The 27,920-nt window shown below is 40.8% G+C and overlaps 1 protein-coding gene across 6 annotated transcripts; it reads right to left on the bottom strand.

Annotated features, from left to right (window-relative positions):
* Nucleotides 1–107: 107 nt before the first annotated feature.
* On the bottom strand, nucleotides 108–27,444 carry NEXN (nexilin F-actin binding protein). Of its 6 annotated transcripts, none has more exons than XM_081868343.1 (14): nucleotides 27,304–27,444; nucleotides 16,586–16,671; nucleotides 15,581–15,772; nucleotides 15,289–15,364; nucleotides 14,399–14,547; nucleotides 11,223–11,267; nucleotides 8,444–8,641; nucleotides 8,070–8,249; nucleotides 7,479–7,667; nucleotides 5,320–5,517; nucleotides 4,790–5,011; nucleotides 3,033–3,218; nucleotides 1,414–1,774; nucleotides 108–1,318 (listed from the first exon to the last, which is right to left on the bottom strand). In XM_081868343.1, the coding sequence occupies exons 2-14, from the start codon at nucleotides 16,610–16,612 to the stop codon at nucleotides 1,305–1,307; spliced, it is 2,037 nt and encodes a 678-aa protein (XP_081724469.1). In that variant the 5' UTR covers nucleotides 16,613–16,671; nucleotides 27,304–27,444; the 3' UTR covers nucleotides 108–1,304. The 6 variants fall into 6 exon arrangements, with proteins under 6 accessions (XP_081724469.1, XP_081724470.1, XP_081724474.1 ...); XM_081868344.1 differs by lacking the exon at nucleotides 27,304–27,444 and adding an exon at nucleotides 26,317–26,456; XM_081868348.1 differs by lacking the exon at nucleotides 8,444–8,641.
* Between the last annotated feature and the right edge of the window lie 476 nt (nucleotides 27,445–27,920).

Genomic DNA, 27,920 nt, shown 5'->3' with positions numbered 1-27,920 from the left:
TTGGGGGTAAGGGGCAGGTACTTAAAGCTTTCAAGTGGAAGATGAAGTGTTGCCGTTTCTTCCAGTATTTGCAGCTGTGCCAAGTATTAAATAAAGAACATACTCAATTTTAGGAACTGAACATATTTATTAACCTTCCAGTTCAGGTACAGAATAAGTCATTTGGTACAACGTAAGGAAGAGACCCAGTTATCTCCTGCATAAAATGTAAATCAGTTGTCCTGATCAATAAAAGTAAGCCAAAATCCCATGGAAGATGTAAATTTCTTCCATATCTCTCCATTCCAGCACACATTTTAGTCTATATTGGAGTTCTGTTGGTTGTTTCTCATGTAGCAAAAAGCATGGCTGTAATATCTTGTTATACATACATATTTCTGTATTGTGTCTGGTAAATACTGAGTGAGATGATTCAGTAAATAATTATACAATACGAGATGTAAATTGAAACATCATTCACTATGATTCTAACACTTCCAACCTGAAAGATACAAATTTGGTTCAGTATTCCAAGCAAGATGCTGGACAATGCCTACCATCTAATACAAAACAAATGCAAATGTTTTATTTCAAAGAACATGACATACAACTGTGTGTACACATTTAGTTACATAATCCTGCTTTCAAGCCAATATAATCTTGGTTTAATTTTATTAAAGCATATTAAAGGAAAAGTTGCATTAAACAAAGGCATAACTTAAATAAACCACTACATTATTTTTGGCTACTTAATAGTTTAACCAAAAAAATATACTTTTTGCTCTCAAAGCTTCCAGGACCAAAGAAATAAAGATCATTTTTTATGTAGTACGAATTAAGTGGTCTTTGGATTTGATTTGATTTGATTTAATACTGTGTGTGTATATGGTTTAGGCTGAATTTTCTATATGAAAACTAACATTAAGTAGTCTGCTACTTAGGGTAACCTTACATGAAGTAGCCGATCACATTCAAGACAATCGTGCATTTTGATTAACATGGTGAAGACTTGATGGGATCATATGACAAGCTGTTTCATATGAACAGCTTGGTTTTCCTGATAAGAATCTCCTTGTCACAGAAGCAATTCAGTGGCATTAACAAGCAGCCACAGTGCTGTTTACAAGTGGAAATTGAGCCATTGTTTGTCAAATGAACCAAACTTCTGTTGCCAAACTTCAGTCTGAAACCAAGAGATAAATCTGGCAATTGGGTATCTTATTTGAGGAATGATAGACAACTTCTTGTTGGCCCCACCACAGGAGAGAGAAAGAAAGATGGATGTAGTAAATTTAGGGAAGGAAGGCTCCAGAAAAAGTAGGATATTAATAGTCATCAGCTAGAGAAGAGAAAAGAAAAGAAAGTTAAGAAAAGATCAACAGACATGAACAAGAACTAAAGATCTGAGAACTTTTAAAAAACGCTAACTCTTACTCTCAATAGTGAGAATACAGGTGCTAGCTGCTGTTCCTCTGCTGTTTACTGCTTTACACATATATTCTCCTTCATCTTCCGGGAAAGTTTCTGGTAAGTAAAGGCAGTAGGTTTCTCCTCTCTCAATATATTGATAGTCCTCGCAGTCCTGCAACATTTCGCCTTCAAACCACCATGTAACCTCTGGCTTGGGTTCTCCAGTTATTTTAACAGTAAACCTTACTGGTTCGCTATCCACAACAGACACATTTTTAAGAGGCTTTTTGAACCATGGAGCACCAGATCGTGCTTGCTGTTCTTCATCCTCGTAGACTGAGCCGTTAACAATGCTGCCATCCTCTTCCTCCTCCTCTTCCTTTTTCTGCATTTTGAAATATAAATTGCAACAACAAATGCTGAAACACATTATACATCACATTGAACAGTACCAGTATGGTCAGCTTGAATAGCTCAGTTGGTTAGTGTGTGGCGCTGATAACACTCAAGATTGCAGGTTTGATCCCTACGTATTCCTCCATTGCAGAGGTTTGGACAAATATCCTCTGGGTCCCTTCTATTTTTTTTTTATTATAGGTACAGCTAATTCTCAAGATCTATCCTCTCACTAGTCTAACCACACAAGTGTGGCAACTGAAACAATGCAAGAATGGAGTTCTGCAAAGGGAAGCAGGCCTAAGTCTCAAAAACAAGTCAGTGGGATCTTTTTAGCCTTTAATGTTTTGTGTTTTCTAGGCCTTATAGAACAATGCAATAGTAATCCTTGCCTGCTTGCCAAAAAAAACAAGCCTTGGTTCCACTGCATGCACCTAGAGCTAATAGATCATCTCTTACTCTTAACGAACCAGCATGTGGATAGGCTTTCAATTTTTAAGAGCTCAACTTTTTAGGGATGTGCATTGACTCCAAGATTAAACTTGTGGATGTATCAACAGGCTGCAGCCTTACTGAAGCACTCTTTCTAATTAACGTATTGGGAAGCAAATTTTTTTCTCTTAAGAACAAAACCTCTGCTTTCCTTCTATTCACTGTAAAGGAGAATACGCTTTCCGTTTTCACAGTGGTAGATAAAATTTGCAGGCATAGGAGCCCCTCCAGAATTGATGAACGCTGCCAAATTGTAAGCAGTTGCACTCAAGGCTTTTCATGCAGAGCACCTTAAAAGTATATTATTGCCTGTCAGACGTGGGCGCGTTTGCAGGCATGGTCTCCTGTTTTGAGGGGATGAGGCCTCCCCAATGTTGGAGTTATGGCTGCAGGGGTTCTGCTGCAAGGGAAGAGTTAATTACTTTGGGGTGGCTATCATGAATTTTAAGGTTGTGGGAAAAGGAGAATGAGCCCCAAAGGACTGGGGTAGGGGAATTGTCACACAGCAAGGATTCTCTTATCCTAACAAAAGAGAAAGGATGCAGTTTCTTCCTGGGAATTGTCTATTGCACCCACTTTCCCACCCCTTCAAGATTAGGGCATTTCCTTAGCTTTGTTTTACTTTCCCTCCCCCTCCCCAACTAAACCCAGTCACTTTTGGGGGTTCCTGACTCCACGGAGCAAATCCCTCATCTCACTTGACACTTTGCTAATGGCTCAAACTAGCTTGGGCATGCGAAAACCACCTGCATCACCTTTTGCAATGCAGCATCAATTTCCTTCTGTTCAAATTGCATGCGTAGCATTTTTTGTTCTTCAATTCTTCTCTGCTCCTCCTCTTCTCTTGCCTTTGCCATTTGTTCAAATCGGGCCTTCATGTCTATCTTGTGTGTAAATGGAGCTTCAGATTTTGTGGCTGGCTTTACATCTACTTCATCTTCCTGGAATAATAAAAACATCATGAGATGGCACCAAGTTTTTGGAAAAAGTGGGGGGGGGGAGAGCTGTTATTACTGGATATGGAAAACAGGCAGAAAGCTCACTACATAAACTGAATATATAGAGTCTGTTACCACAAGATGTCAAGCTGTAGGCAAAACAAAACAAGTTTCTTCTAGTGACATAAAGCATATCCTGTAGCATCGCTATAATTTAATGATTCAAGAAGAAATTGCAGTGCGCTGTCACAATTAAACATAATTCTAAGCTTTATAATCCTGAGAGGGTGGTGTTTGCTACATGATTTGCAGGAAACTTGGATCATAAATACTACTGCCTTTAAACCTACTTGATTTTTCCATTTTGTGAAGATAATACGTATGAAATCTGGAAAGGAATTTTCATCTACCTCGCTAGAGGTAAAATAGGAGCACAGTCCATGATCAAAACAAGATGCAGGGCCAAACAATTTTTCATCATTGTCACTATGCAGTATCAATCAGACATACGGCATTAGCGCTGTGACATACTCAGACTAGATGTGGCATGGTGAAGATAAGAGTCATATTTAGTAAGTTCCTGGAGTTAGATCTTCCTTTTTGCCCAAATCCATTTCAAAAGGCAGGGAAAGAAGACATTAGACAGAATGTGGTCGTTCTGACCACAGAGAACTCTCTTTGTCCTCTTAAATTGAGTAGATCTCTGGAAAAACTGGTTAAATAACTGCTGCAGGCATAGGCAAACTCAGCCCTCCAGATGTTTTTTGGGACTACAACTCCCATCATCCCTAGCTAACAGGACCAGTGGTCAGGGATTATGGGAGTTGCAGTCCCAAAATATCTGGAGAGCTATGTTTACCTATGCCTGATCTGCTGGCATAGCAGAGTCATGCCCGAAGGGGATCATCATAGTTTCTATTTAGCCACACAGACACTGCGACATTGACAAACTACAGATTTAATCAAGCTGTAATTTTACACAACTAGTTATAGGTATCAGCTAGTAGCCCAAGAAGTGGATGTGAATCCCCCATTTGGATGCCTGCAAAAACATTTTTACTTCCAACAAGCCTATCCAGACAAGCATTTGCTTTTAAATTTTTCTGATTTTTATCTGTGTATTGTTGATAATTATTATATATATTGTCCTGTGCACACTATGCAATTTTTTTTTTGAAAAAGCACTTTCACATTTTTTCAAAATGGTTTTAAAAAAACACAAGACCTGTTCAGCCAAGCCAGTGGTGCTCATACGTTATCAAGAGGCAGATTCGGAATACTGTTCCTTTGGTTGATAACAGTACTTGTCTGTATTGTGGTTGCAAGTTTCCCGTGGGTGGATCACACAATGCAGCAACGTATAAATTTCATAACCATATGTGACCTTCCTACCTGCAGTTACTAGATTGAAACATTCCCACCGTCCCATAGGATCCAGTTATGCAAAGTAGTAACCATGTGGAGACAGGTTTACACAAACAGTGCTATCAGTAAGTCTTCAAGTCTTGTGGTAGCCACACAAGCCCTCACAGAAGCTAGCGCAAGACAGCCACTGAATTGAAAATGGGACCTACCTCTTGAAATTTCTCTGCTTCCCTTTCTTTTATTTCCTGATCCATAGCTCTTCTCCTTGCTCTTTCTTCTTCAATTTTTTTCTGTATTTCTTCTTCGGAGAGCTGCCCAATTTTCTCAAACTTTTTCTTCAAGCTCTTCGCTTGAATAGAACCACTTCTTTTTAACCTTATTAGCTCCTCATATTCCCTGCTTAGCTCAAAGGTTTCACACTCCTCCTCTTCCTATTTAAAGGAAAATATGCCACAAGGTTATTGACCATCAAATAATACCCCAAAAAACCACCAAATGTGCAGTGCTTAAATAACGCACTGTTAATTATGTAATTTACATTGCTTTGAGCAGCGGCATTGAATTGTCATGGGTCCGCAACACCCTGCCTGCTGTTTATTTTGAAGTCCAGTTAGCTACTAACTATAATTTTCACAACAAGCTTTTAAACTGCATGCTTTTCTTGCCCCTCATATTAATTCAAGAAGCAGAAAATTCTGCATGTGCTAATCACAGCAATTTATGTTAAGAATTGACAGACCTCTCCCATTTCTTGTCTGAGCTGCTCAAATTCCTGCTTTTCCATTTCCAGTTTTTGTCGGCGCTCCTCTTCTGTACGCCTCTTTTCTTCTTCCATTTTTTGTCTCAGTAGCTCCTCAAAGTTAATTTCCAGTTTTCCAGGTGTGAGAGATTCTTGGGATACAGTTTTAGACATTGGCGAAAGCTCATCATCTGGACTCTGTTTGAAATAGTTTTATCAGTGCACTGATAAAAAATTACATTTGTGTTGAGCATCCCATTATATTATAATTTAGATCCACGAAGTGACTTGGATCTAGAGAGACCCTGAAAGAGGTTCACTTTATTTGGCTCCTCAAGAGCCCCCAACAAATCTCTGGCACTCTCATAAAGTGCTTCTATATGATATTTGAGTATCCCTTCTCCTTTACCCCCATGGGCATAGCCGAGGGGGGGCAGTTGCTCCCCCAGATCAAGTAAAACAATAGAAATACTTAACTAACTGACCAATCATGTCGGTTCTGCCCCCTAACAAAAATCCTGCCCCCCCCAACAAAAATCCTGGCTACGCCCATGTTATCCTCCCTTCTCAATTCAGCGAAAGCCTTTGGAAAAGCTTTTCAGGGGTGACAGCAGGGCCTTATTGGAAGAAAGAACTAAGAAAATCAGCTTCAGCTAGGCATTCTTTGCAGGCTTTTCTCTTGCTCCAAACCTATAAAATTTATATGTACAGGTTTTTTTTGGTCTGAGGTGCAGCTATGCTTAATGATAGTTGCGATACGTTTGCTTATTTGTAACTCTACACTAAGGGTTTGATATAAAACATCACTTCTTACTTGGATAAAATCTCCATTGAAATTAAGGCGATCAACTTCCTCATAATGAATACTGATAATCTCTCTCTCTCTCTCTCTCTCTCTCTCTCTCTCTCTCACACACACACACACACACACACACACACACACAAACACACACACACACACACAGACCTATACCTTCAGTGGACAGGGCAGTTATGTATATGGAAGTTACAGCTTGAAAGGTAAGATGTTAATGTACCAAAGCACATTAATGTATTAAAGGATTGTGAAAAGTGAAATACTAAATAAAACCAACCCTACAAACACTGCCAGCAGAACACTGACACAGGATCTGGGCACTAATCAGTTCTTCCAAATAGGAAATTGAAACCAAATGCTCCGTGATGTTCCCACATTTAAAACAAAACACCACATGCTCCATTTCCTCACCAGATGCAATCCTTACCCTCTGCACAATGGTTGCAATCCCTATTTACTTATTAGTAGCTCCAATACCATAATGGGAAGTGCTCTTTCTCTGTGCTAAATTAGAGGATTGCAATTTTTATCCAAACTTCTTAAACTGCTAGCCTTTCCCTTTGCCAAGCTCACATGAAACAGAGTTATGGGACAGGGACCAGTTAATGGAAACAAGTTCTTGAAGGACATGCTTTGTATTTACATGTGCTAATTTCAGTAAAATGAAACAGAACAGTGTGTTTCCGATCTTCTGCAGATTATAATCCCATGAGCATAACTTGCACCCATAGGAGATGTGAAGGAGGTGATTTACACTTGGACCATTGGGTGCCTCTCTGCAAATCTGGTGGAGGAGCTCTTGCAACAGAAAGGGGAAGACATGTGCACTGCAAGGGAAATTTGGTGGGAAACGCCTGTCGTGGAGACTGCTGGGTCTAAGTCCATGGAAGAGCAAGTTTGTTGAAGCCTATGGACTAGTTGGTTTTCCCGCTACAGTTTGCCTTGACCACTAAGCTGTTGGATTCCTCCTCTTGTGTGTACGGAGAGAGAGAGATGCCACCAAAGTGACTAAGATGTGCTGGTCATCATGCAAGTTGTTGAGGCTCAGTTGACATTGACATGATATGGCGCATATAGTGTCATCAGCCCAGTCCTATGTGATGTTCTTCCAAGAGAGATTTAGTAGGCATCTCCCCTTGACCTTAAAGTGTTTGCTAAAAATGTTTCTATGCGGCCAGGCTTATCCAAGCAACTAGGAATACTTTGTTGATAGTTTGTTGATGCTCTGTGGTTTAAAAATATTACATAGTTTTTATTGTATAGATATAACTGGCAAACTACTCTGTATTTTTGTGCGAAATAGTGGTATACAAGTATTTTTATGAATAAATAAATGACATACCATGCTTTTTCTTGCTTCAGCAAATGCCTTTTTCTCTTCTTCTATGCGCCTTCTGGCTTCCTCTTCTGTTCTCTTTTTTTCTTCTTCTTGCCTTTGCCTTTCTATTTCCTCAAAGGTAAGTATCAGTTTCCCAGGACGGAACTCCTTGACGGAATTTTCATTTTCCTGATCATCATAATCTTCGTTTAGCTTTCAGGAGAGAGAAAAAAACCATGTAAATAGTAATAATGATGATGAAAGGTGCAGCAAATTTGGGAGGTATTGAACTTTTAAAAATAACCAAGAAAAAGTTTTAGTATTAAAATAATGTATATAGATTCCCACCCCCTTCCCACTAAAATATACCAAAGGTCATGCATGGAAGCTAAAATAGATATAATTAAATAGCACAGTGATTCAAGTAATATTCAAGCAAATGCAAGTGGAAGTACCCTGCACAACATAAGGATTCATGCAGGACATGATGTGTGAGAGAATATTGAGGTAGGGTTGCATGTGTGTCCCCCGCTTTGAATTTTCATATGGTCAGGCATACATGTCTCCAAGTCCATCCATCCTCCACTAAGACTATATTTTGTTCCATATGCTTACCATTTGCTGCCTTGCCTCCTCAAATGCACGTTTTTCCTCTTCCAGACGTTGCCTCGCCTCTTCCTCTGCTTGCCTTTTCTGATTTTCTTGTCTCTGTCTTTCCAATTCTTCAAATGTTAGTTTCACCTTGCCAGGACTGGGTGATTCTTTTCTTTCGCTGTCAAGCATTTCATCTTCATCCTGTATACAAAAGTTTGTTATTTCGACTTAAATCCTCATGATACTTAATGCATGCAGTCTTAAAATCCCAGATTTCCTTGCACTCCTGAATCCACTTAGTTGGAAGCAAGTTTTGCTGTAATAACTGGAGCCTTTTTCCAATGAAGCATGCTTAGGGTCAACATGCAAGGGGTTCCCCCCGCAATCTTGCTTACCACATCTGGTGAGAAATATTTGACTTCCCTGAGAGCTTGCTTTTCCTGCTCATATCTCAATCGCTTTTCTTCTTCAAGCTTTCGCCTTTCTTGTTCTTCTCTCTCTCTCTCTAGGTCCTCAAAACTTATTTTCATCTTCCCAGGTGTTTTGCTAGGCTTTACGGGAACTACTGTCACTAGCAATGAATCATCACCTTCCTGTTGTTAAAAACAAATGTCACCGTGAACATTTGGACTGTGCAACTACTACTGCCTGTGAAGAATTACACTTCTACCAAAATGTTCAATTTCTTGGAGGATGTCTGGACAAAATCTGTGGCCACAGCTGTCTTTAGGGTAGCAAAATGGCATCACGAGGAGATGCTGCTCCAGCTCTGGGCACACAGCTGCTGTCAATCATTTGTGAATACTTGAATCGTGCCATCAGTTTAGCACTTCTGAACATTCAGCAGAATAATATATATCTATGAAGCTGTTTGTAGTCCTTACAACAACCCTGTAAGGTAGGTCAGTATTATTCCTATATTGCTCATGGAGAAGCTAAGAGCGACTTGCCTAAACCAGCTAGTAAGTCCGTGACAAATGAGAGACTCCAACGTATTGTAACTCCATTTATCTTTTTCTCAAAAGTTCAGGTCATTCAGGTAAAAACCCAGTCCGGATAGAAGCTGAGCACCTAATTTGACACTGATATGCTGCTTTACCAGGTCCTTAAGTTGATAAGAGTTATCTCAAGACAACTACATCTATTAAACTGAGCTTTGCTTGTACTTTTCAAGCATTAAAAGATGGGTGGGGGGTACAGGAGATTAGCTCCAAATGTGGTAAATACCCTTTTCTAATCTGATCTAGGTAGATGTGAAGTGTAAAGGGATGCTCTTGAATAAGTAGAGCAGATATGGTTATTAAATGCCTGGGGCATATGCTCAAATAAAACTATAGAAGGTCCATGTTTATCTGGACCATATCTAGCAGGCAGGGCACTCCTATTTGTGCCACTTCGGTGAATGTGATATAATAAATATGTGGGAAGTGCAGTGCTACTAATACAGGCACAGATCTATCACACATCAGTATTAAAATTCCGATTACAACACTTGCTAGGAAAAGAAGATCACACACACACATACACACAGCCCTGGGATAGCACCCTCTTCTGTCCTCAAACCTACTTTCCACGCCAAAAAACAAAACAATACTGAAAAATACCATGGTGTTAAGAACTGGTGGTACCACACAAAGGGCATGGTAAAATTGTGGGACCATGCAGCAGTGTAGTAATCCTTGTGTCAGATTCTATGCTCCTCATCCACTATGCAGAAGAATTCACTTTCATGCAGGAGCAGCTATTTTGATGACTGTCAGCAGATGGGAGTTACACTCCATGAAATCATGGTAGGATATCTGGAAACGTTTGGTTAGCCTAATTTCTGGAAAATACATTAGAACAGGAGTACCCAAACTGCGACTCATGGACTATCAATGGCCCATGAGCTTTCGTTGAGGTGGTCCAAGGCATGTCGATATTAAAATACTCATATTGATTTTCATTGCTTCTTTTGTTTCTTGTATTTTATTCTACTACCATTTGCAATCTATAAAATTCAGATTGCAGCGTTAAAATACAACACAACAAATAGCAATTAAAATACAATGAAAAATCACACAGCATCTACCACAGCTGTTAAAATTGCTACAACAGGCAGGGAAACCATTAAGTGGCCTGCCAAGTCCATCAGCAATTTTCAAGTGGTCCATGGGGTGTGGGGAGTTCAGAAACCACAGCAATGTCATTTTTATTCACTCAATTTTTATGTTTTCTCCCATTATAGAATTTAAGACTAGGATTCTCAAGCAATCCCACACTCAAGTACTGACCAGATGCAAATCGGATTAGCTTCAAGCAAGGGTCCTTTCCCATCTGGGACTACCTAAATATTAGTCATTTAAAATGTAGCCAGTTTCTTGAGAGGTCTTAAATTTTAAAAGATACTGCCAAGGCAAATAACATAAAAAATTAAAAGGACTTCATAAAGACAATCTTAGAAAGTGAACAGCTCTGGAAGCCTAAGCTGGCTTTAATTAAGACACTCTAGTTAATCATTTGGCTATTAACTTGTTCCACAACTTTTGTGGAAAAAACTTGTCTCAAAGCATAATGGGTAGATGCAATCCTAATTCTGTTAATTACTGTATGTAGATGTATTGCAACTGCCATAGTGAAATCAAGATAGCCCTGTCTGCAGATAGCCCACAGGCCACATACAATGTGTCTGTAATGGCATTACATCAAATCAAGCAGTAAATATAGTAGCAGCCTTAGGGTTTATGAGACCACAACATTTACCTTGGGGCTACTGACCTCATTTCAGAATGCACTTCACATTACTGTAAGAATAGAGCTAAGCAACATGGTGCCTTCCAATTGTATTACGCTACCATTCCCTTCAGCCCTGGCCAGAAGCAGATTAAATAAACATTAAGAAACAGCACTGTAAAATAATGTGCAGGCGTCCATGTCATCAACGGTTACCGGCAAATGGCAAAGAGCCAAGAAAAGTCACAGTGTAAAGAAGCAAAAGTCATTGTAATTCTGGTCACATTTACCTCATGGCGAGTGCCGAAAGCACTGATCAGTCTGATAGTATACTGTCTCTGCTAGCAAAGTGTGCTTTCGTGTCTTTCCCAAGTGTTTTTGTTTAACCCAGCCATTACTAGATATGTAATAAACAGTGAGTCACAAATAGGTGAATGTTTCATGGTAAAGAAGTCTGATTACCTCCGATGCCGATTCGCTTCCCGAATTGTTTAACTGCTCATCAATCTATTAAATAAGAATTTCACACAATAATGTTACTTTGACTCTTTGGCTCCCCCTTGCAAAAACATTTTAAAAAATGAAAATATTGTGCCGAATGACAAATTGAAATATGGCATTAAAAGGTGCACTTCCAGTGTGTACATCTAATCTAAGCAGCCGCTGGTCAGACATTGCTCTCCAGAGCTATTTACCTCAACTGTGCAAGAGGTTCAGACTTTAGCATGCCCTCCTCCATCGTACACCATGTGCAGCAGCTAGAAAGCTCCCACACTGAACACAACCCACTAATTTTGTACCATGGCCTGTGATGTGCTGGACAAGCAGCAAAACCAGCAGGCCCCAGGAGACCTGGAGTAGATGGCTGGTGAAGGGTTGGTAACAGGTGAACAGAGCTGAAGCATATTCACTGGAAAAGCACAGTCTCCCTGTCATCTGGAAAGCCTTTAAAATCCTTGCTACTGCTGCAGGGATATCCTGCATTCACCTATGCACAGAACAGCGCACTTAATTTGTATCTTTCTCCACAGCCTAATATGCTTACTGGGTTGAGATTTCCCCCTGGAGAACAATGTCTGGCCAAGGCCTTAATCTATGTGGCAATTCCTTGACACAACCCTATTTTGTGCTCATTTATGGATACGTAGGTCCTTCAGCTATGAGCCACATGTAAAATTTTGCATATATCCCTTTAAAAATACTCAAATGTGATCAGAGTGGATCAAGCTTTTGCTTCCTGGTTAATGTCAAGGAATGAGATTGGGTTAGGACTGGGGGGGAAAGGCAGGATATAAATATAAATGTAATTACAACAATGACAATTAAAGGTAAAGGTAAAGGACCCCTGACAGTTAAGTCCAGTCACGAATGACTTGGGTTGCGGCGCTCATCTCGCTTTACTGGCTGAGAGAGCCGACGTTTGTCTGCAGACAGTATTTTCGGGTCATGTGGCCAGCATGACTAAGTTGCTTCTGGCGAAACCAGAGCAGTGCACAATAGCCTTTCTGAATTTCAAACACTGTATTCATTTGATAGGGTGTGGAGTAGATTGTTACTTAAGGGTGCCTATAACATCTAGTGTGAATAACTAATGTGTAAAACCATCCTTTACATACTAGTTCCCACACACACACAGGCATTCTCTGCTTCAATTAAATATTTGGCAACCACTATTGCCACAGTCCGTAAGGCTAACTGTTCAGTTAGACCTTTATTACTCGTGCTTCACCTTTCATTATGATACTGAGAATACCAGAATTTCTGGCAGGCTGAGGGTGGCTTAGTTACTGTCTACAGCAACAATGAATGTTTGTTGCATTGCAAAACAAGAGAAAGAACTCTAAAAGGGCACCTTTCTGGTGATCATAAGTTATGGGTAAATTTAAATGCTACAGTGTCTGTGTGGAGGTCACCCAAAAGCCCATGTCAACATTCAACACAATGCACAGCATGCAGCAGCGAAACTAGGCTTTATTTTACCCAGGTCAAAGACCCAGTTTGGCACTCCTCATGTGTATTTGCATACACACACACAGGCAGGTAACCTCAATGGCACCCCAATGGAGGCTTCACCTGGGGCAAAAAGCCTAGCTAGCCACCCCCCTGCTACGGCTCTGCAGCATGTAAAGCTAACATCTTGCGTCTCCTGTCATGTGTAGTATCTGTACTTCTGGAACTGCCAGCTCCACAGAAGTATAAAGGTGAAGCATGCAATCAGCAGGGAACACTGCATGGGCTTTCTGGCGGCTTCTGACCATAATGTTTAAAGCAGCTCTTAGGAGTTAAGCTGGAAAGGAATGCTTTAAAGAAAGCATGGCTGCACAAATTATCCTGTTTGCAAGAAGCTTTCAGTAGCACAGTAGACAAGTTAACCCAAGCAGCTATTTGGGTCCATGGGGCAAAAAATCCCAAACCTTCCTCAGTGTTGTAAAGGGTGGCTTTGAGGAACACTGGGACTTCTAATGGTATTTACTTTCTAGTTGTGAGCAATGGCTTGTAGTACAAGATCTGGACAACAGCCGTGTCCCAAAATTAGTGTTAGATCACAAGCATCTTAACTGCTTCTGTACATTTCATCCCATGAAACAAATAAATAATTTTTCATACAAAATACCGGCCTCAGAACTGCTTTTGAACTGATCAATTATCAATTTCAAAATACAAAAACACTTTAATAAGTCATACAGATCCTTTACAGATCCTCTGAGTGCAATTCACCTTATAAGATACCAAACTGTTCTCCCTCCGTATGCAAATAGAAGAGCATTTTATTTCTTAGCTTATTCAAACCAGTAAAAAATCTGCCTTACATAACCTTTTCTCTATTTCTCTCATTGTTCAAATATCAGAAAACATATATTTCAACATCTTGCGACATGTTGCATCTTATAAGCCTGAAAGGTATATGAGCATTACTGGCAAATTGACTTGATTAGTGTGGTTGTACTAGCACAGCACAGGACATTTTTCTATTGATAGCAACCAGTCATTCATACATATACACACACATTTGGAAATTAAAGCATGAGACACCTGATCCTAGCACCCAATTCTCATAAAGAAAATGGCGCTTTAATACTGAATGCCAAGAATGCAGGCAACACACCAAATATGACACTCCCCAAGGAAGAATGTGGCTATGTTGCATTCACAAATGGCTACAGAATTGATATTCAGTGTCAGTACAGTAGGTAAGAGACTTTATAACTTGCCCTAGTTTTACCCATTTTCTGCAGAGAGGACCAAGTACAGTGAAGCCAGGTTCAGTTAGTCTCTTAACATTCAAATGCAACTCGTCCATTTTGCAAATAAACATTTGCTGCTGAAGTCAAATTGTATTTTCAGCAATTTAAAACATCAGAACATTGTATCTCCTTCATTGCTGAATATGACACTCTGTGACTATGTAGGCAAACAAACAAAATGTTTCAAACGCCCAATGTAATTGAATGGAAGAATACATAGTTATAGTAAATAAAATACTGATGTGGTAGGAAAAGCTCCGTATATTACCTGATGCTTCAAATTCACTGTTTGTCTTGGAAGTAAGAAGTGGAAGACTACTGTTTATAATTTAAATGGCTAGGGTTTTTTATATTAACATTTGAATGGGATATTGTAAATTACTATAAGCCTACCTCTTGTGCTTTCTTTGCTAGTTCTCTCTGAATTTTCCTTTTCTCTATCATGTCTTGTTCAATCCTCCGCTTCCTTTCCTCTTCCATTCTTTTCCTTTCTTCCTCCTGCCTCTGCTTTTCCATTTCTGCAAACTTCCCTTTGACAGTCCCTATGCAAAACAAAAGGGAAAAACGAACAGCTCAGTTTATCACCTGACAATCCATCATTCGTAAAACACTAGTTTTCATTAGCATAAATATATTTGTTTAGAAATGCGAAGGAGGAGGTAGCAAGTTGAACAGAAGCATAGTCTAGAGCTTGGATAGGGAGCTTGCAGCTTGTGGGGGACATGCTACTGCCCTTGGCCTAATTTTCATGTGGTCGAGAGATGGGATGGCACACAGAAAGCATATTATACAGCCATGTGGTGCTGTATGGCTCCTGAATGACTTCCACCATGGGTCAATTGCCCTTCATAGAAAAAAGGTTAATCCATTGCTGCTTTAGAGCATAGGCAGCACCACAGTGCACCTTGCTTTTGTAGATTTATCTAAGAGATAGAATGCAGAGCAACACACCTCCTAAGGAAGGAGGCAGGAATGTGTTGACTGGAGGCTTAATGGAGTTCCTCAAAGCTGTAGACCATAGAAAGCTTTAGAGATGATCGCCAGCATTTTTTTATTGGTCCTGGAAGGAAGCATGAAGACAGCCAATGCAGCTGGTCAGATACATTCTTTGTGCCCTCCTATCCCTGTCAAGAGGCAAGCCACAGCATTCTGTACTACCCACAGCTGCCAAACTTCTTAAAAGTTGGTAGCCCCACAGAGTGTTGCAGTAATCAACATGAGCTGTTACCAAAGGATAGATGACGGAGGTCCAATCTCTTGCAAAATAGACTTTTAATTCTTACCTGTTAGTTTTGGAACATAAGCTTTCTCAACTTTAGATTTTTCTTCCTCATCATCAGAAGCAAGTAGTTCTATCATCTGAAATAATGAATGAGAAACATCAATTTTCACTTGTTTTTTTGAAGGATTTAAAACGTAAATAAATCTAGAGAGTTTATGCAAGGTTATAAAACATTTTATATAGCTGGATCAAAGTATATTTATTTGTACTGCAGTGTAGAAGTTGGCAAGTTATTTTTAAAAGCTTGAAAGGAAATAAAAGTAACAGAAATGAATTTTTGCAAAGGAATTGACCTCCTGCTTCCGCCTGTTCCATTCTCTTTCTCTAACATACTGTTCTTTTCTTCTTTGCTTCTCATCTCTAGATCGCCTTTGATTTCTTTCTTCCCTTGCTTTCTGCATGGCTTCGAATTTATCCTTTACATCACCCTTTCGAAGTTTGGGCACATAGGACTTTGGGACAGGTTTAGACGAAGAAAGCAGAATCTTTGTGAAGACAGGGAGAAGGCAAAGACAAGAGAAAGATGGTAGAAGCAGATGAAGAGAAATTGCATGGAATATTAGACAGAATGTGAGACTTTTGAAGAGATAGGAAATAAATTGGAACCTGAGCTGCATTTACAATGTTTGTTTTTAACGAGAAAAACAAACTCTTTCTTTTGCACAGGTATAGGAAGCTCTCATGAAGTTGCTTTTGTATTAAACCTAAACCTAAAGCTTCCAATAACAGATGGATCACAGTCATGTCTAGAAAAAATTGTTATTAAAAAAACAACACAATTGCTAATTGAACCAGACTTTTGCCTGGATAGTGTAAATTTTCCCTCTCTTTACTTTTCCATTTATTTTAATGCCACAGAACAACTTCACAGTTTGACAATTGTACTGTTTTAAACTGAAATACTCTACAATTTTTGCCTTAGGATTACACACACACATGCGCGCGTGATTCTTGGGCTAGAAGTCAGATGTACATCTTAGGAACAGTTTGTGCAACAAATGGAAATCCTATCAAATGTGGCTTCCCCATTCATTCAGTAACAGTAGATGATGATCTGTGCATGCTTTTTCCCCTTGTGCATGTGAACTCACACAGTTTTCTGGACAGAGTGAAAATATGCAGAGCCCTAAGATGTGTGCATTCCCTGACAACCATCCCATCACTCTACAGGTGCCCACTTCACATGCTGAGAATCAAGGATCTAAGACTCTTGGTTATATTATATTATTTAATTTAGGCTACTATAATAAAGCCAGAGTTTGTTGTTTGTACTTCCCCCTTCATACCACCATACATACCTCTGTCTTCTGTGCAACGTCATTCATGGCTACTTTCTATGATCTAGCAGCAGCAGTGTGCAAAAATGGATGTGTCCAGGCTTCACCTTTGTAAGGAAAAAAAAGAAATATGACCTCACTTGGTTGATATATATAAAAAGGATATATATAAAAAGGTGGTGGTTCTCTCTCTCTCCCTCTCCCTCTGTAAGTACTCAAGTACTAGATCCCTGTAGTTTCTATCCCAGTAGAGAATAAAGTAGGGTCATTGAGTCCTCTGCCTCCCAGTAAATTCAAACTGTGCATTTACATTTCCAGTGAGGTTGGAAGCCTGAAAACATGTCTTATAAAACATTAAGGCCTCATATCCACATAGAAGTGTTATTCTGTTTATATCACAGCTTTACTCCAAGGAAAACAAGGTATCGTGCACGGTACATTTCCCTATTTTATCCTAACAACAAACCTGCTATGTAAGTTAGGCTGAGAGATAGGAAGTGGCATGGCCTGTTCAGTCCTGTTCAAACCCTCTAACCACTAAACCACATTAGCTCTGGAACGAACCACACATATGCAGATGAGCTCCATCTCAGATTCTTCTAATATTTCCCCCATTCCTTCTTCTAGCCCGCTATATCACCACAGTAAAACCTGCGTCCTGATTAAGCCTTCACATAAATTGTTAAGAGGGAAAATGAGAAGAGATTGGCCGTCTGCAAAAGCTTCAAAGAAGCCTAATATCTGCTACAAGGGACCAAGCTAATGGCCTCTGATTCCCACATTCTTGTAGTTGAAATTACTTCCCTGGCTTGAATGAAGTAATTTTGCCTTGGGAGAGTCACTTGCTAGCAGATGTGGAGTGTTAGCACATGGTGGCTTGTATGTATTTATCATTTCACTTACTAAGAAGCTAAATCCATACAAAAGAGAGACGCTTTTGGACAGGAATAAGGTGTACAGCCTGTTCTGGGCAGGGCTGGACTTCCTGCAACAGCCTGTTTTCAATCTGGATCTAGCCCAATTTCTAAATGGCTAGATTGCAACAGTTGCCAAAGAACGCTTTTTACCAGTTTTGCCTTATACACTAGCTGCACACATGGGAGGAGAAACCAGACCAACATTTCATGCTCCACATTAGGCTGCTATGGTGTAGACTACATGGGGCTGCCATTGAAGACCATCCAGAAAATGCAGCTGGTCCAAAATGCAGGTGGCGATGTGAGATACACGCTGCTTGGGAAGATAATAGTGGATAGGGATAGAAGGAGTTAAACTCCCTTCATCTTTTCCCCCACTCCATTGCTGCCACCCCCAAGTTGTTTATCCATTAGGAAACTATCCATTGGATTTTAAATAATGCATATTTATACATATGCAGTTTGCTTCTCTTAAAGGGACAGAAGTTTGAAGGCAGGTATGCAGGCAAGCACTCCCTTAATCCAACACTATGTAGAAAACAAGTTTTTCCAACCCTGTCTTGCTTCCTAGGCCAAGATAAGTGACCACAGTTTTATGCCAGCAATATACAGAAACAGCTTTATATGGGCTGCAGCCAGAGTACTATGGAGAGTATACTTCATCAAAACCCATTTTGGAAGAAAATTGGGGGTAAGGACTAACATTCCAATTGCCCTGTCATGACAACCATAAAAAGTCAAGAAGCAATGTTTATGGCATTTAAGCACTATTATTTTGTTAACATCATTACCCATTGGAAAAGGGGCACATGATGAGTGCCACTCTTAAACAGATAAGTAGCCAGGAGTCAGAGTTTAAGAAGTGCCACATGTGAGCTGTTGCATTGTTTTACTTTTCAAAGTTATCATTGGTTCTCTATTCGCACTGTCTCCAAATATATGTTTTCTATACAATAGAAACATTTTGAACATATATCTCTTTTCTGAAAATTCTATAGCACATACTTATTTTTTTTTCTTCAGAAAAGGAGGGGAGTATTTGAATTTTATATTATTTGCTGGAATAACCTCTTCACCATTTTCTGGCCATGCAGCTCAACTACTCAACATGCTTCTGAATGTGGATACATGAGCGGGCTATGCATGTAAGGTGCTGACAGCCATTTCTATGATAGCAACTTTGCTTTTAATAATAGCTGGAAAAAAGCTCTATTCACAAAACTCTTTGTATGCATTCATGTACCCACATGCATAATTACATACAGGAATTTATAGTCCACATGAAGTACATCAAGACAACTTACAACTGATATGATAAAATCAGCCCATAAATACGTATCAAATAATTTAAAATGTGGGGGAAACTTGTTGGCTAAAAAGATAAATTCATATTGTGAAGGCCTGTCCAAATAGTACATGCCTGAAAAGGCAGGGGCAATTTGACAATATTGATAACCTCTTCAGTATAGCAGATGGTAGATTCACTAGACATTAATAATCTGATTTATGAAGTCTATTATTTGATCCAACATTTCATATTTGTCATGTATGTGTTACATAGGTGACAAATAGATGTAGGATCTTCTGGCTGCTAAAAAGACTTATGGCAGCTCAATAAGCTAATGGAGCTATCATTTACTTTCTTCCTGCTAGCTGCTCTAGAATAGCAGAAGGTCTCTCAGCAGATGAGGCTGCTCTTGCCCCCTCTGCCAGACTCAGTAAGGTTAATACTTAGAGGTTCTAAGTCATGGGTAGTAAGGCCCGGGAGCCGGATCCAGCTGAATCGCCTTCTAAATCTGGCCCACACACAGCCCGGGAATCAGCGTGTTTTTACATGAGTAGAATGTGCCCTTTTATTTAAAATGCATTTGTGGTGTGGGGTGGGTTATTTGTGGGGCATAGGAATTCATTCATTTTTTCCCCCTTCAAAATATAGTCCGGACCCCCCACAAGGTCTGAGGGACAGTGGACCGGCCCTGGGCTGAAAAAAGTTCTAAGTGATGAGAGTACAGCAGGCAAAACTTCCTCTTACAGAACAGGTGTGCTGATGTAATGCCTGTATGTACAAGTAGAGGGACAGAGACAACACTGATACAATTGCTGCTGTTGGGTGCTAGTTGGGTGCCCTTGCATGGATGTGTTTGCATGCACATAAACACATTATTGTGGTAATGCAGTTGATAGTAAAAAATAATAATCAGGGCTATATACTTCTTGCTGAAGATTTTGACAGTCAAAACCAATTTTTTAAAAAAGGAAAATAAAAACATAACATTCTGCATGTGTGCACATGGAGGATATAACCAAATATATATATATTTTTAAAATCATAAACTTAAATAATCATAAGCTATTTTTCTGCACAGTCTTTAAAAAGTAAGAGACTATGTGCTCTGACATCTGCAGAATGCATGCGTTGGGTGCTCTCCTTCTCTTGATTTACCATTTTAACCCTTCTTGTGGGTTGTTCCTCAAGCTATAGCTTGCATAGTACTTCAGGGGGAAGAGGACATGTCAGCTATACATAATAACATCAAGATGCAGTCAAATGGTCATCCTGTAGGAAGTAAAGCCTATTGCAACAGTTCAATAGCACACCAATAACAGAAATAGATCTTCACAGAAAGGATCGACATGTGAAACAAAACGTACCAGTATTCTTGTTTCAACACAAGTGAGAACAAGCACTTCTGGCAAATAACACTGCCTGAACACCTGGCAATGTGTGCAGATATAACAAGACCTGAATTACAAGTTTGTAAAAAAATAGGTAAGGATAGTTACTTAATTAGGAACCCTACCCCATTTCCTCATTTCTTTCTTTCACTTTTCAAAATCACTTTATTCTTAAAGCACATTGAAATATAAAAAAATATTCAGGCAAACCACACTCTGTTGACCAGAGTAAAAAGTTGTAATCCTCCACAATTCAGGAGTAGCTCATGTCTAATCCACAGTCAAGCTACAGAATGTTGTTGATCTTATGTGGGAATAGGGATGGGATCAAAATATATGGGGGGGATACTCTCTAGAGCAGGGACGTCCAACTCCCAATAGGCTGCAATCTACTTACAGTATAAAAAAACTGGCAGTGATAATAATAATAATAATAATAATAATAATAATTTTTTATTTATACCCCGCCCTCCCCAGCCAAGGCCGGGCTCAGAGCGGCTTACAAACAATAATAAAAACAAGAAGAATGATTACAACTTAAAAACAAAAATAAAATACAACATTAAAATAATGGAACATTAAAATATTAAAATGTCGCCTCATCGCAGGAGGAGAAGGAAAAGAAAAGAGAGAGAGAGAGAGAGAGAGAGAGGGAGGGAGGGAATCAAATTGGCTCCAAGCCAAAGTGATCTACTCATTGTCGTTGAATGGACCAAAGTTGCTGAGCTTTCTTTAGGAAGCCAAAGTTCTTGAGCTTTTTAGGAACCACAGTTGTTGTTTTTCTCCTTCTTGGGGGGAGGAGGAAATCACTGAGGGGCCAAAGATCTACCAGGATCTACCAGGAACACCCCGCAATCTACCAGTAGATCACAATATACGTGTCGAACATGCCTGCTCTAGAACAAAGACCTTGGACACCAGGTATTATCTTCAAGCCATAAACAGGGCAGATCCATATGAGCCAACGACAAAATGGCATTTTAGACAAACACTCAAAGATACATCTAAGAAGAAAAGCACCAGGCAGGGTAGACTAGGGAGTTACTGAGCATGACTGACATTTTGTTAATGGGGAACCTGTTGGAATCCAGTCCCCAGCCAGCGTTGCTAATGATCAAGGATGCTGGAAGATTTAATCCAGCAACATCTGGAGGTCTGCATGTTCCTGATCCTTGCATTATACCATGCAAGGCTGTAGAAATAGAGCTTATGTCAGCAAGTGGACAGAGTTGCCTCAAAATCATTAATTCCCCATCACTCCACCAGTCTGGTCACTTTTTTTTGAAGCTTGCTGGCTGCTTTGTACAATTTCCATGTGATCTCTTGAACTTTTCAAAGGCTTCACAGAGCTGAATTTTATATTCAACATTACATTTCTCATTGAGTTTTACTTTATTTCAGGGTTTAGGTTGTGGTAGTTGTCCAGTCATTATACATATGTCTACTTTTAAAAAAGAAAGAAAAAAAGTCCTTAACAGCATGTCCTGGACAATAGCTGCCAGTTTCCATTTCACTGCAAACTTGCAGCACATAAATTAGAAAAAGGAGCACATTGTTCCAAAACATCTTCCTTGATCTTGTTAACTGAATTACTTTTTCCACATCCATATGTGGAAGTCATCACACATCACCACACCATCTTACCCCTTTTTATTTTCTCATCAGAATCTACAAACAGTGATGTTGCATTATTTTATGATTTCAAGAAGAGGAGGCTGCACAAAGGACAAAAATGCTCATCCACTGCTACCAGTAAAACCGCAAACACAGAAAACAATGAAACCAGCTTCATTGCCTAGCATATGAACGAAATATGAATGTGCAAAGCCTAGCAGTTTTCATTCCAGTAGTGATTTGCAGATGTCAAGTTAACCAATAGCTGCCACCATTGGGATCAAAGGAAGATTCCCAGGATACCAACAATTTGGAACAGGCGTCGGAAACAACGTGCTCCAAGGTACTGAAGAACAATATTAACTTCCTCGGCACCCCCACCCCAAATTTCTGGGTCACTTTATAACATTTTTAGAAACACCACTTCGTATCTGCTTTGAATAGTCCTATTAAAAAAATAAATCTTAGGCCAGGATTCAAAGAGCTGCTTGGGTCATACAAGAGAGTTTCTGCAGTCAGAAGAATGTTCTACTCTCTCCTTTTTGCCTTTGAACTCTGCATCATAATAAAAAAGCTGGTTGTTATCATTCCCTTCAGTTTCAAAAGCAATATGCCATATGGCATGGGGGCACTGCTTTCTTAAAAATAAAATAAATAGTACAAGCAGTCCTATACATTTATACCCACCAGCAGCTGTCCAAAGGTCTCCAGTTCCCTTAAATGATGCTAGCCATTTTTCCTTGTTGCCCCTTATTCTTGGAATGCAACTACTATTGTTGATTTCCTTTTCAGTCCCTCCTCAAAACTTGGATTTCAGATTACCACCCTAGTCCTGGTGCCTTATTGCAGTTAAACCAGAATACATTCAGTTTAAATATTCACATAACAACTGCAAATAAACTGTTATAATAAACTATTTTACCTAGTTCAAAACAGGATTGCTCTTGATCGGAACTATCTGGAGGGGATTGACTGGGTTCATGTGGTCATGGATTCTTCTTTGTGTGAAGGTGCTGGGAGCTGTAGCATAGCTGTTCCTTAAGAAGCCCTATTTGGATTCACGAGACTAACAACTATCACCTAGTCACTGATATCCCCTTTTAGGGACAAGGTGCCTGAGAAGATGGTGGCCTGTTTCATCCATGTTCAGGGCTGGCTGGAACTGAAACAACCCTTGGTCCTCTGATGGTGTATGGAGAGAGATAGGGAGAACAAAACCTGCTGATTCTCCTGGATCTCTCCAAGGTTTTTGATGCTATCAATCATGGTATCTTGCTGGATCAATTCTGTGTAATGGGAGTTGCAGGCATGCTGATATGATAACATAATTCCTACTTCCTGAGTCATTTTTAGAAAGTAACATTGGGGGACTTCTGCTTGAGCCCCAACAGCTGTGCTGTGAAGTCCTGCAATGTATTATTCATCGTGACTCCCATGCTCTTCAACATGTAGATGAAACTGCTAAGTAAGGTCATCAGAAGATTTGGAGTGAGCTGTCATCAGTGTATCATTGAAACACAGGTCTGTTTGTCATCTGAGTCATGTGAGGCTACGTAGGTGCTGGACTGGTGCCTGGGTTTGGTAATGGGCTCAATGAAGGCCAATAAACCAAGGCTGGATCCTGACAAGACGGATGTACTGCAGGTAGGTGGTTCCCATGTTCAGGAAGTGAGTATGCAGTCTGTTGTGGATGAGGTCTTTGGGGAGTCCTGGATCCAGCATTGTCACTTGAGGGCCAGCTAACCTTGGTGACATGGAGGTGAAGATACAGTGGTACCTCGGGTTACATACACTTCAGGTTACATACGCTTCAGGTTACAGACTCCGCTAACCCATAAATAGTGCTTCAGGTTAAGAACTTTGCTTCAGGATGAGAACAGAAATTGTGCTCCGGTGGCACGGCAAAAGCAGGAGGCCCCATTAGCTAAGGTAGTGCTTCAGGTTAAGAACAGTTTCAGGTTAAGTACGGACCTCCGGAACGAATTAAGTACTTAATCCGAGGTACCACTGTACACTGAAACATTTTGTTGCTGGTTCCCTTATGTGGTTGAGCACTTATCAGTGTGGAAGTGAAATGGGGAAGCCAAAAATAAGGTAATGGCTTCTACATACTTGGAAGATATTCTAGGTACACATAAATACACACTAATTAAAATAAAATGGCATTTTCCTTTAAATCCCAAAACTGCCTATCAGGAACCTGTAAGTGTATTTGATGTTGATGACAGTTGGACCTGCACAGAAACCAGATATCAGGCAGGCTACCTGAGGGAGAGTCATAGCTCAGTGGCAGAACATGTTATTTATGTGCAAAAGATCTCAAATTCAATCCTCAGGGTCTCTAGGTAGAGCTGGGAGTAACCCTGTCTGAAACCCTGGAAAGCCATCTCTAGTCAGCATGGACAGTACTGAAATACAGTGCAGATGTTTTAGACCACAGTTTCCACCAGTCCCAGACAGAACAGCCAATGGTGGCAGGGCCATCCCACCCAAGAGGCAAGATGAGGCAGCTGCCTCAGGTGGCAGGATCCACATGGGCATCAGATCCTGATGTAGATCTTTATTCCTTCCTTGTTCTTGACGTAGATTTCAACTCACTCCTTCTCATGCCAATTTGTGATCCGCCTCTGATGTCAAAATGTCTCAGGTGAACCCTGGATGATGGGAATTGTAGTCCAAAACATCTAGAGGGCAGCTGGTTGGAAAAGGCTGCTTTAGTAGGTTCATTGCAGAGGTCAGATCTGATTGTGCACTTTGCCATTCACATAATAATACTGACCATTACTTGCATATATATACATTTAGGGTTTTACAGAGAAGCTGCTCCAGTTGGGCTGGCATTCACACAGACCTCCTTGTGATAAAATGCCACCAGAGCTTTGAGAAATGTCACAATGAAAAATAGGTTTCATTTAGTAAAATAGATCAGCTACATGATGATATAAAATAAAAGGCAACCACGCTTGCTCCCCCACTTCATTTAATAGAACGTATGGTTGAAGATATCTCGGCACACAAAACAAAATGAATATTTCTGTTTAGCACCAAATCTAGTATATTTTTTAATGCAACTAGAAAAAATATTTCTGAAAGCAGTCTGTTAAGCATTCATAAAGGTGCATACACTCGTAGCACACCCCTCTTATTCAAAAAGTCTTAAATTCAAAATATTCTACCTAAAATCAGCTGATATTTTATGCACAAACCTTACACCCCTGATTCACTTGTAAAAGATATATCTCCTAAACAAGAAGTTTTGGGCTTTCTAGTTTAGGTTTTCTTTGGTTCCACTGACCAATTAACCTTTTGCCTCTCCATTTACGATTATATCTCTGTACATTTCAGCATGGAATAAGGCTATGCAGTGGATACAAGCAGCTAAAACACTTGAAACTTTGAGGAGCAACTTTTAATGAATTATGAAGATTATCAGTGTCACCCAGACCAGCTTTCTCACATCTCATTAGCACAAAGCAAGGCAAAATCAATACTACAAGACGAACAAACGACAGGAGCAAGAAAGGTTTGCTGAGCCGGGTTTAGAGATCACCCACCCACTTATCTGGCGACACTATCGCTACTGTTGCTGCTGCCGCCACCCCCTTGCTCTAATATTAGCTCAGCACCTTATTCCTAGTTGTCATCTCCTTAGCCACTGATCAGTTCCACACCTTTCAGCAAAAGGTTTCTGACCTCGGGAAAGCAGAAAAGGCACCTGCATTAATCCAAGATGTTCTCTCCAGGACTTAGTTCATCTCCCTTCCACAACCCACCCCTCGCCCTGGGAAAGTTGCATTCAATTGCCATTCCATTAAAATATATATATATATATATATGTGAGAGCTGCTGGCTCTGGATTTTGAGCGTTGCGATATGTCCAAGGGAGTTTTGTTTCAGAATAGAAGAGGGCCCTGGTTGGAAATGGATTTATTAGGCTGTTCCAGCGGTGCCACACAAGCAACAGCCTGCTTCTTCAGGGCTGTAAATGCACAACAAGCCCGACCAACTCAGAAGCTGCAAAGGGACCCACAGCGAAGCCCCCAGAATGTTCTTCCAAATAAAACCCGTTTCTAGTCTAGACAAGAATGTGCGCCAACTGTTGCTCTTCGGACGTCAAGGGAAACTAAAGCCCTGCGACGGGTGGGTGCGGGGGAGCGAGAGAAGAACGACAGAGAAATTCGACCGTCTGAGGAGACATGAAACAGATCGCGCTGACTGGTGGAGAGAAGAGGGGGTAGAAAAAGGAATTTTCACTGTGCCAAATTTTTTAAAAAATAAAAATCCATGGGGGATGGAGAGGGGTTGCTAGCCCTCCCTCTCTGCTGTCACAGGAAGACCGAATTAAGGACAAAATACAAGTCAAGTTGGACAAGGTCAAGCCAAAGGGAACCTCTTGTTTGTAGAGGGAGAGAGGTCTCCCTCGCGACCGTCCCCCCTGGGGCTCCCTCGCCTCACTACGCGCCAAAACGCCCGCCTCTCAGGCCGACCTTCGCGCCAAAACCAAACCAAACACTCTCTCGTGCCCCCGAAGGCAGCTTCCCGTACCTGAGAGGCCCCTGCGCGCTTCGCTCTGCGTCTCCAGATAATCCCAGCGGCTGGGTGGGCGTGAGGGAAACTGGGAAGCTGCTCTGCTTCTGCTGCTGCTGCTGCTACCGTCTGCTGGTGGTGCTGCTGCTGCTGCTGCTGCTGCTGTTGCCGCCGCCGCCGCCGCGCGCCCCTTGGCTGCGGCTTCAGCAGCGCCGGGCTCTGCAAGTTTCCATAAAAGTCCCGGTGCGCAGCCCGCTCCCGCATTCCAAGCGAGCCCCGGCCCGGCTGCAGCTGTCCCGACGCAGCACACGCGCGCCCTGGCCGCCCCCTCCTCCTCCTCTCTCAGCGCCCTGGCCGCGCCGCCTGGGCCCCTCTCTCTGGCCCAGCCGGGTTATTTTAGGCTGGAAGCGCCGTCAAGCTATAAATACACCCAGGGACTCGGGGAAACTGGAGAATTCCCCGGCCGTCCTGGAGGGGGGGGGGGCTCTGGCAAAATGAAAAGCGGGGGTAATGGAGAGGAGGGGAAGAGACTAGGCTGTATCATTCTGAACCGGCATCCCTGCCGGCGCTCATTCTGCGCTGCAAAAGTGTCCCTGAGCAGGTGCAGAGTGCATTTCCTCCAAGGGCTGGTTGCTCCGGAATAAAATCTTGGGAGGGGGCAGGTAAGTCCCAACCCGCACAATCGATCACATGACCACGACACCACACACACTATTTGAAAGGCAATGCCCATCAATTTTTTTTTGGGGGGGGCGGAGTTCCTCTGCTGAGGTCCAACATGGAAAACTCGTTTATTCTCCAAAAACACAGACCCAATTAACTCTCAGCTTCCACCATGCCCTCTATACTAGACTCCGTAGGGTCACCACCATCCTTCAACAAAGAAGTCCACGTAAACAGGCATCCCCCCCCCCAAAAAAAATATCAGTGTGTCATTCAAAACAGATCAGTTAGATCTAAAAGGCATTAATGCAGTCATTACTTAGCAGTTAGAAAAATACTTACTATCAAGACTTGAAAATGTATTTTCCCCCTTCTCCCTTCACCCACACAAGTATTTCTGGTCCAGTTGATGGCAGGACTTTAGGGCAGTGGATCAACTCCTGACAAGCTTCACTTTTGTATATTAGAAAAAAAACTGTTCTGACTCTGAGATCCTGGTGGCTTTTTTATAGCTCGAAACTGACTGAGAGCAAGTAACTAATAATAGTAACTTACCAGATAATTGTAGCAGCCTGAAGTCCACTCAGTACCCTATCTATATGGGTGATAGCCAGCATTACTCATACTCAGAGTAGACCCACTGAAATAAATGTGTGTTTCTTTTCAATGGGTCTTTATGACTAAAGTATTTGTGTGTTCTGAATATTTTGCTAGTGTTCAGAATATAGGATCAGCCCACTATAAACATCAGCATTTATTTATTTTGTGGTTAAATTTGAATGTCACTCTTCATCTGAAGATCACAGAGTGGTTCATGGCATAAAAATACAAAATGAAAACACAAAATCTGTAATAAAACAAAAGCAAAGCAAACCAATAAACCCCTCCTCCTACAGGCACATTTTAAATCTTTTCACACTTTCAAAGATGCAATTGTTAAAATTAATGCTTGAACATCC

The sequence above is a fragment of the Podarcis erhardii genome, assembly GCF_964252035.2.
Source record: "Podarcis erhardii genome assembly, chromosome: 6".
Taxonomy (NCBI): Eukaryota; Metazoa; Chordata; class Lepidosauria; order Squamata; family Lacertidae; genus Podarcis; species Podarcis erhardii.
Note: the sequence above shows the minus strand (reverse complement) of the source record. Positions and strands in the feature narration are given on the sequence as shown.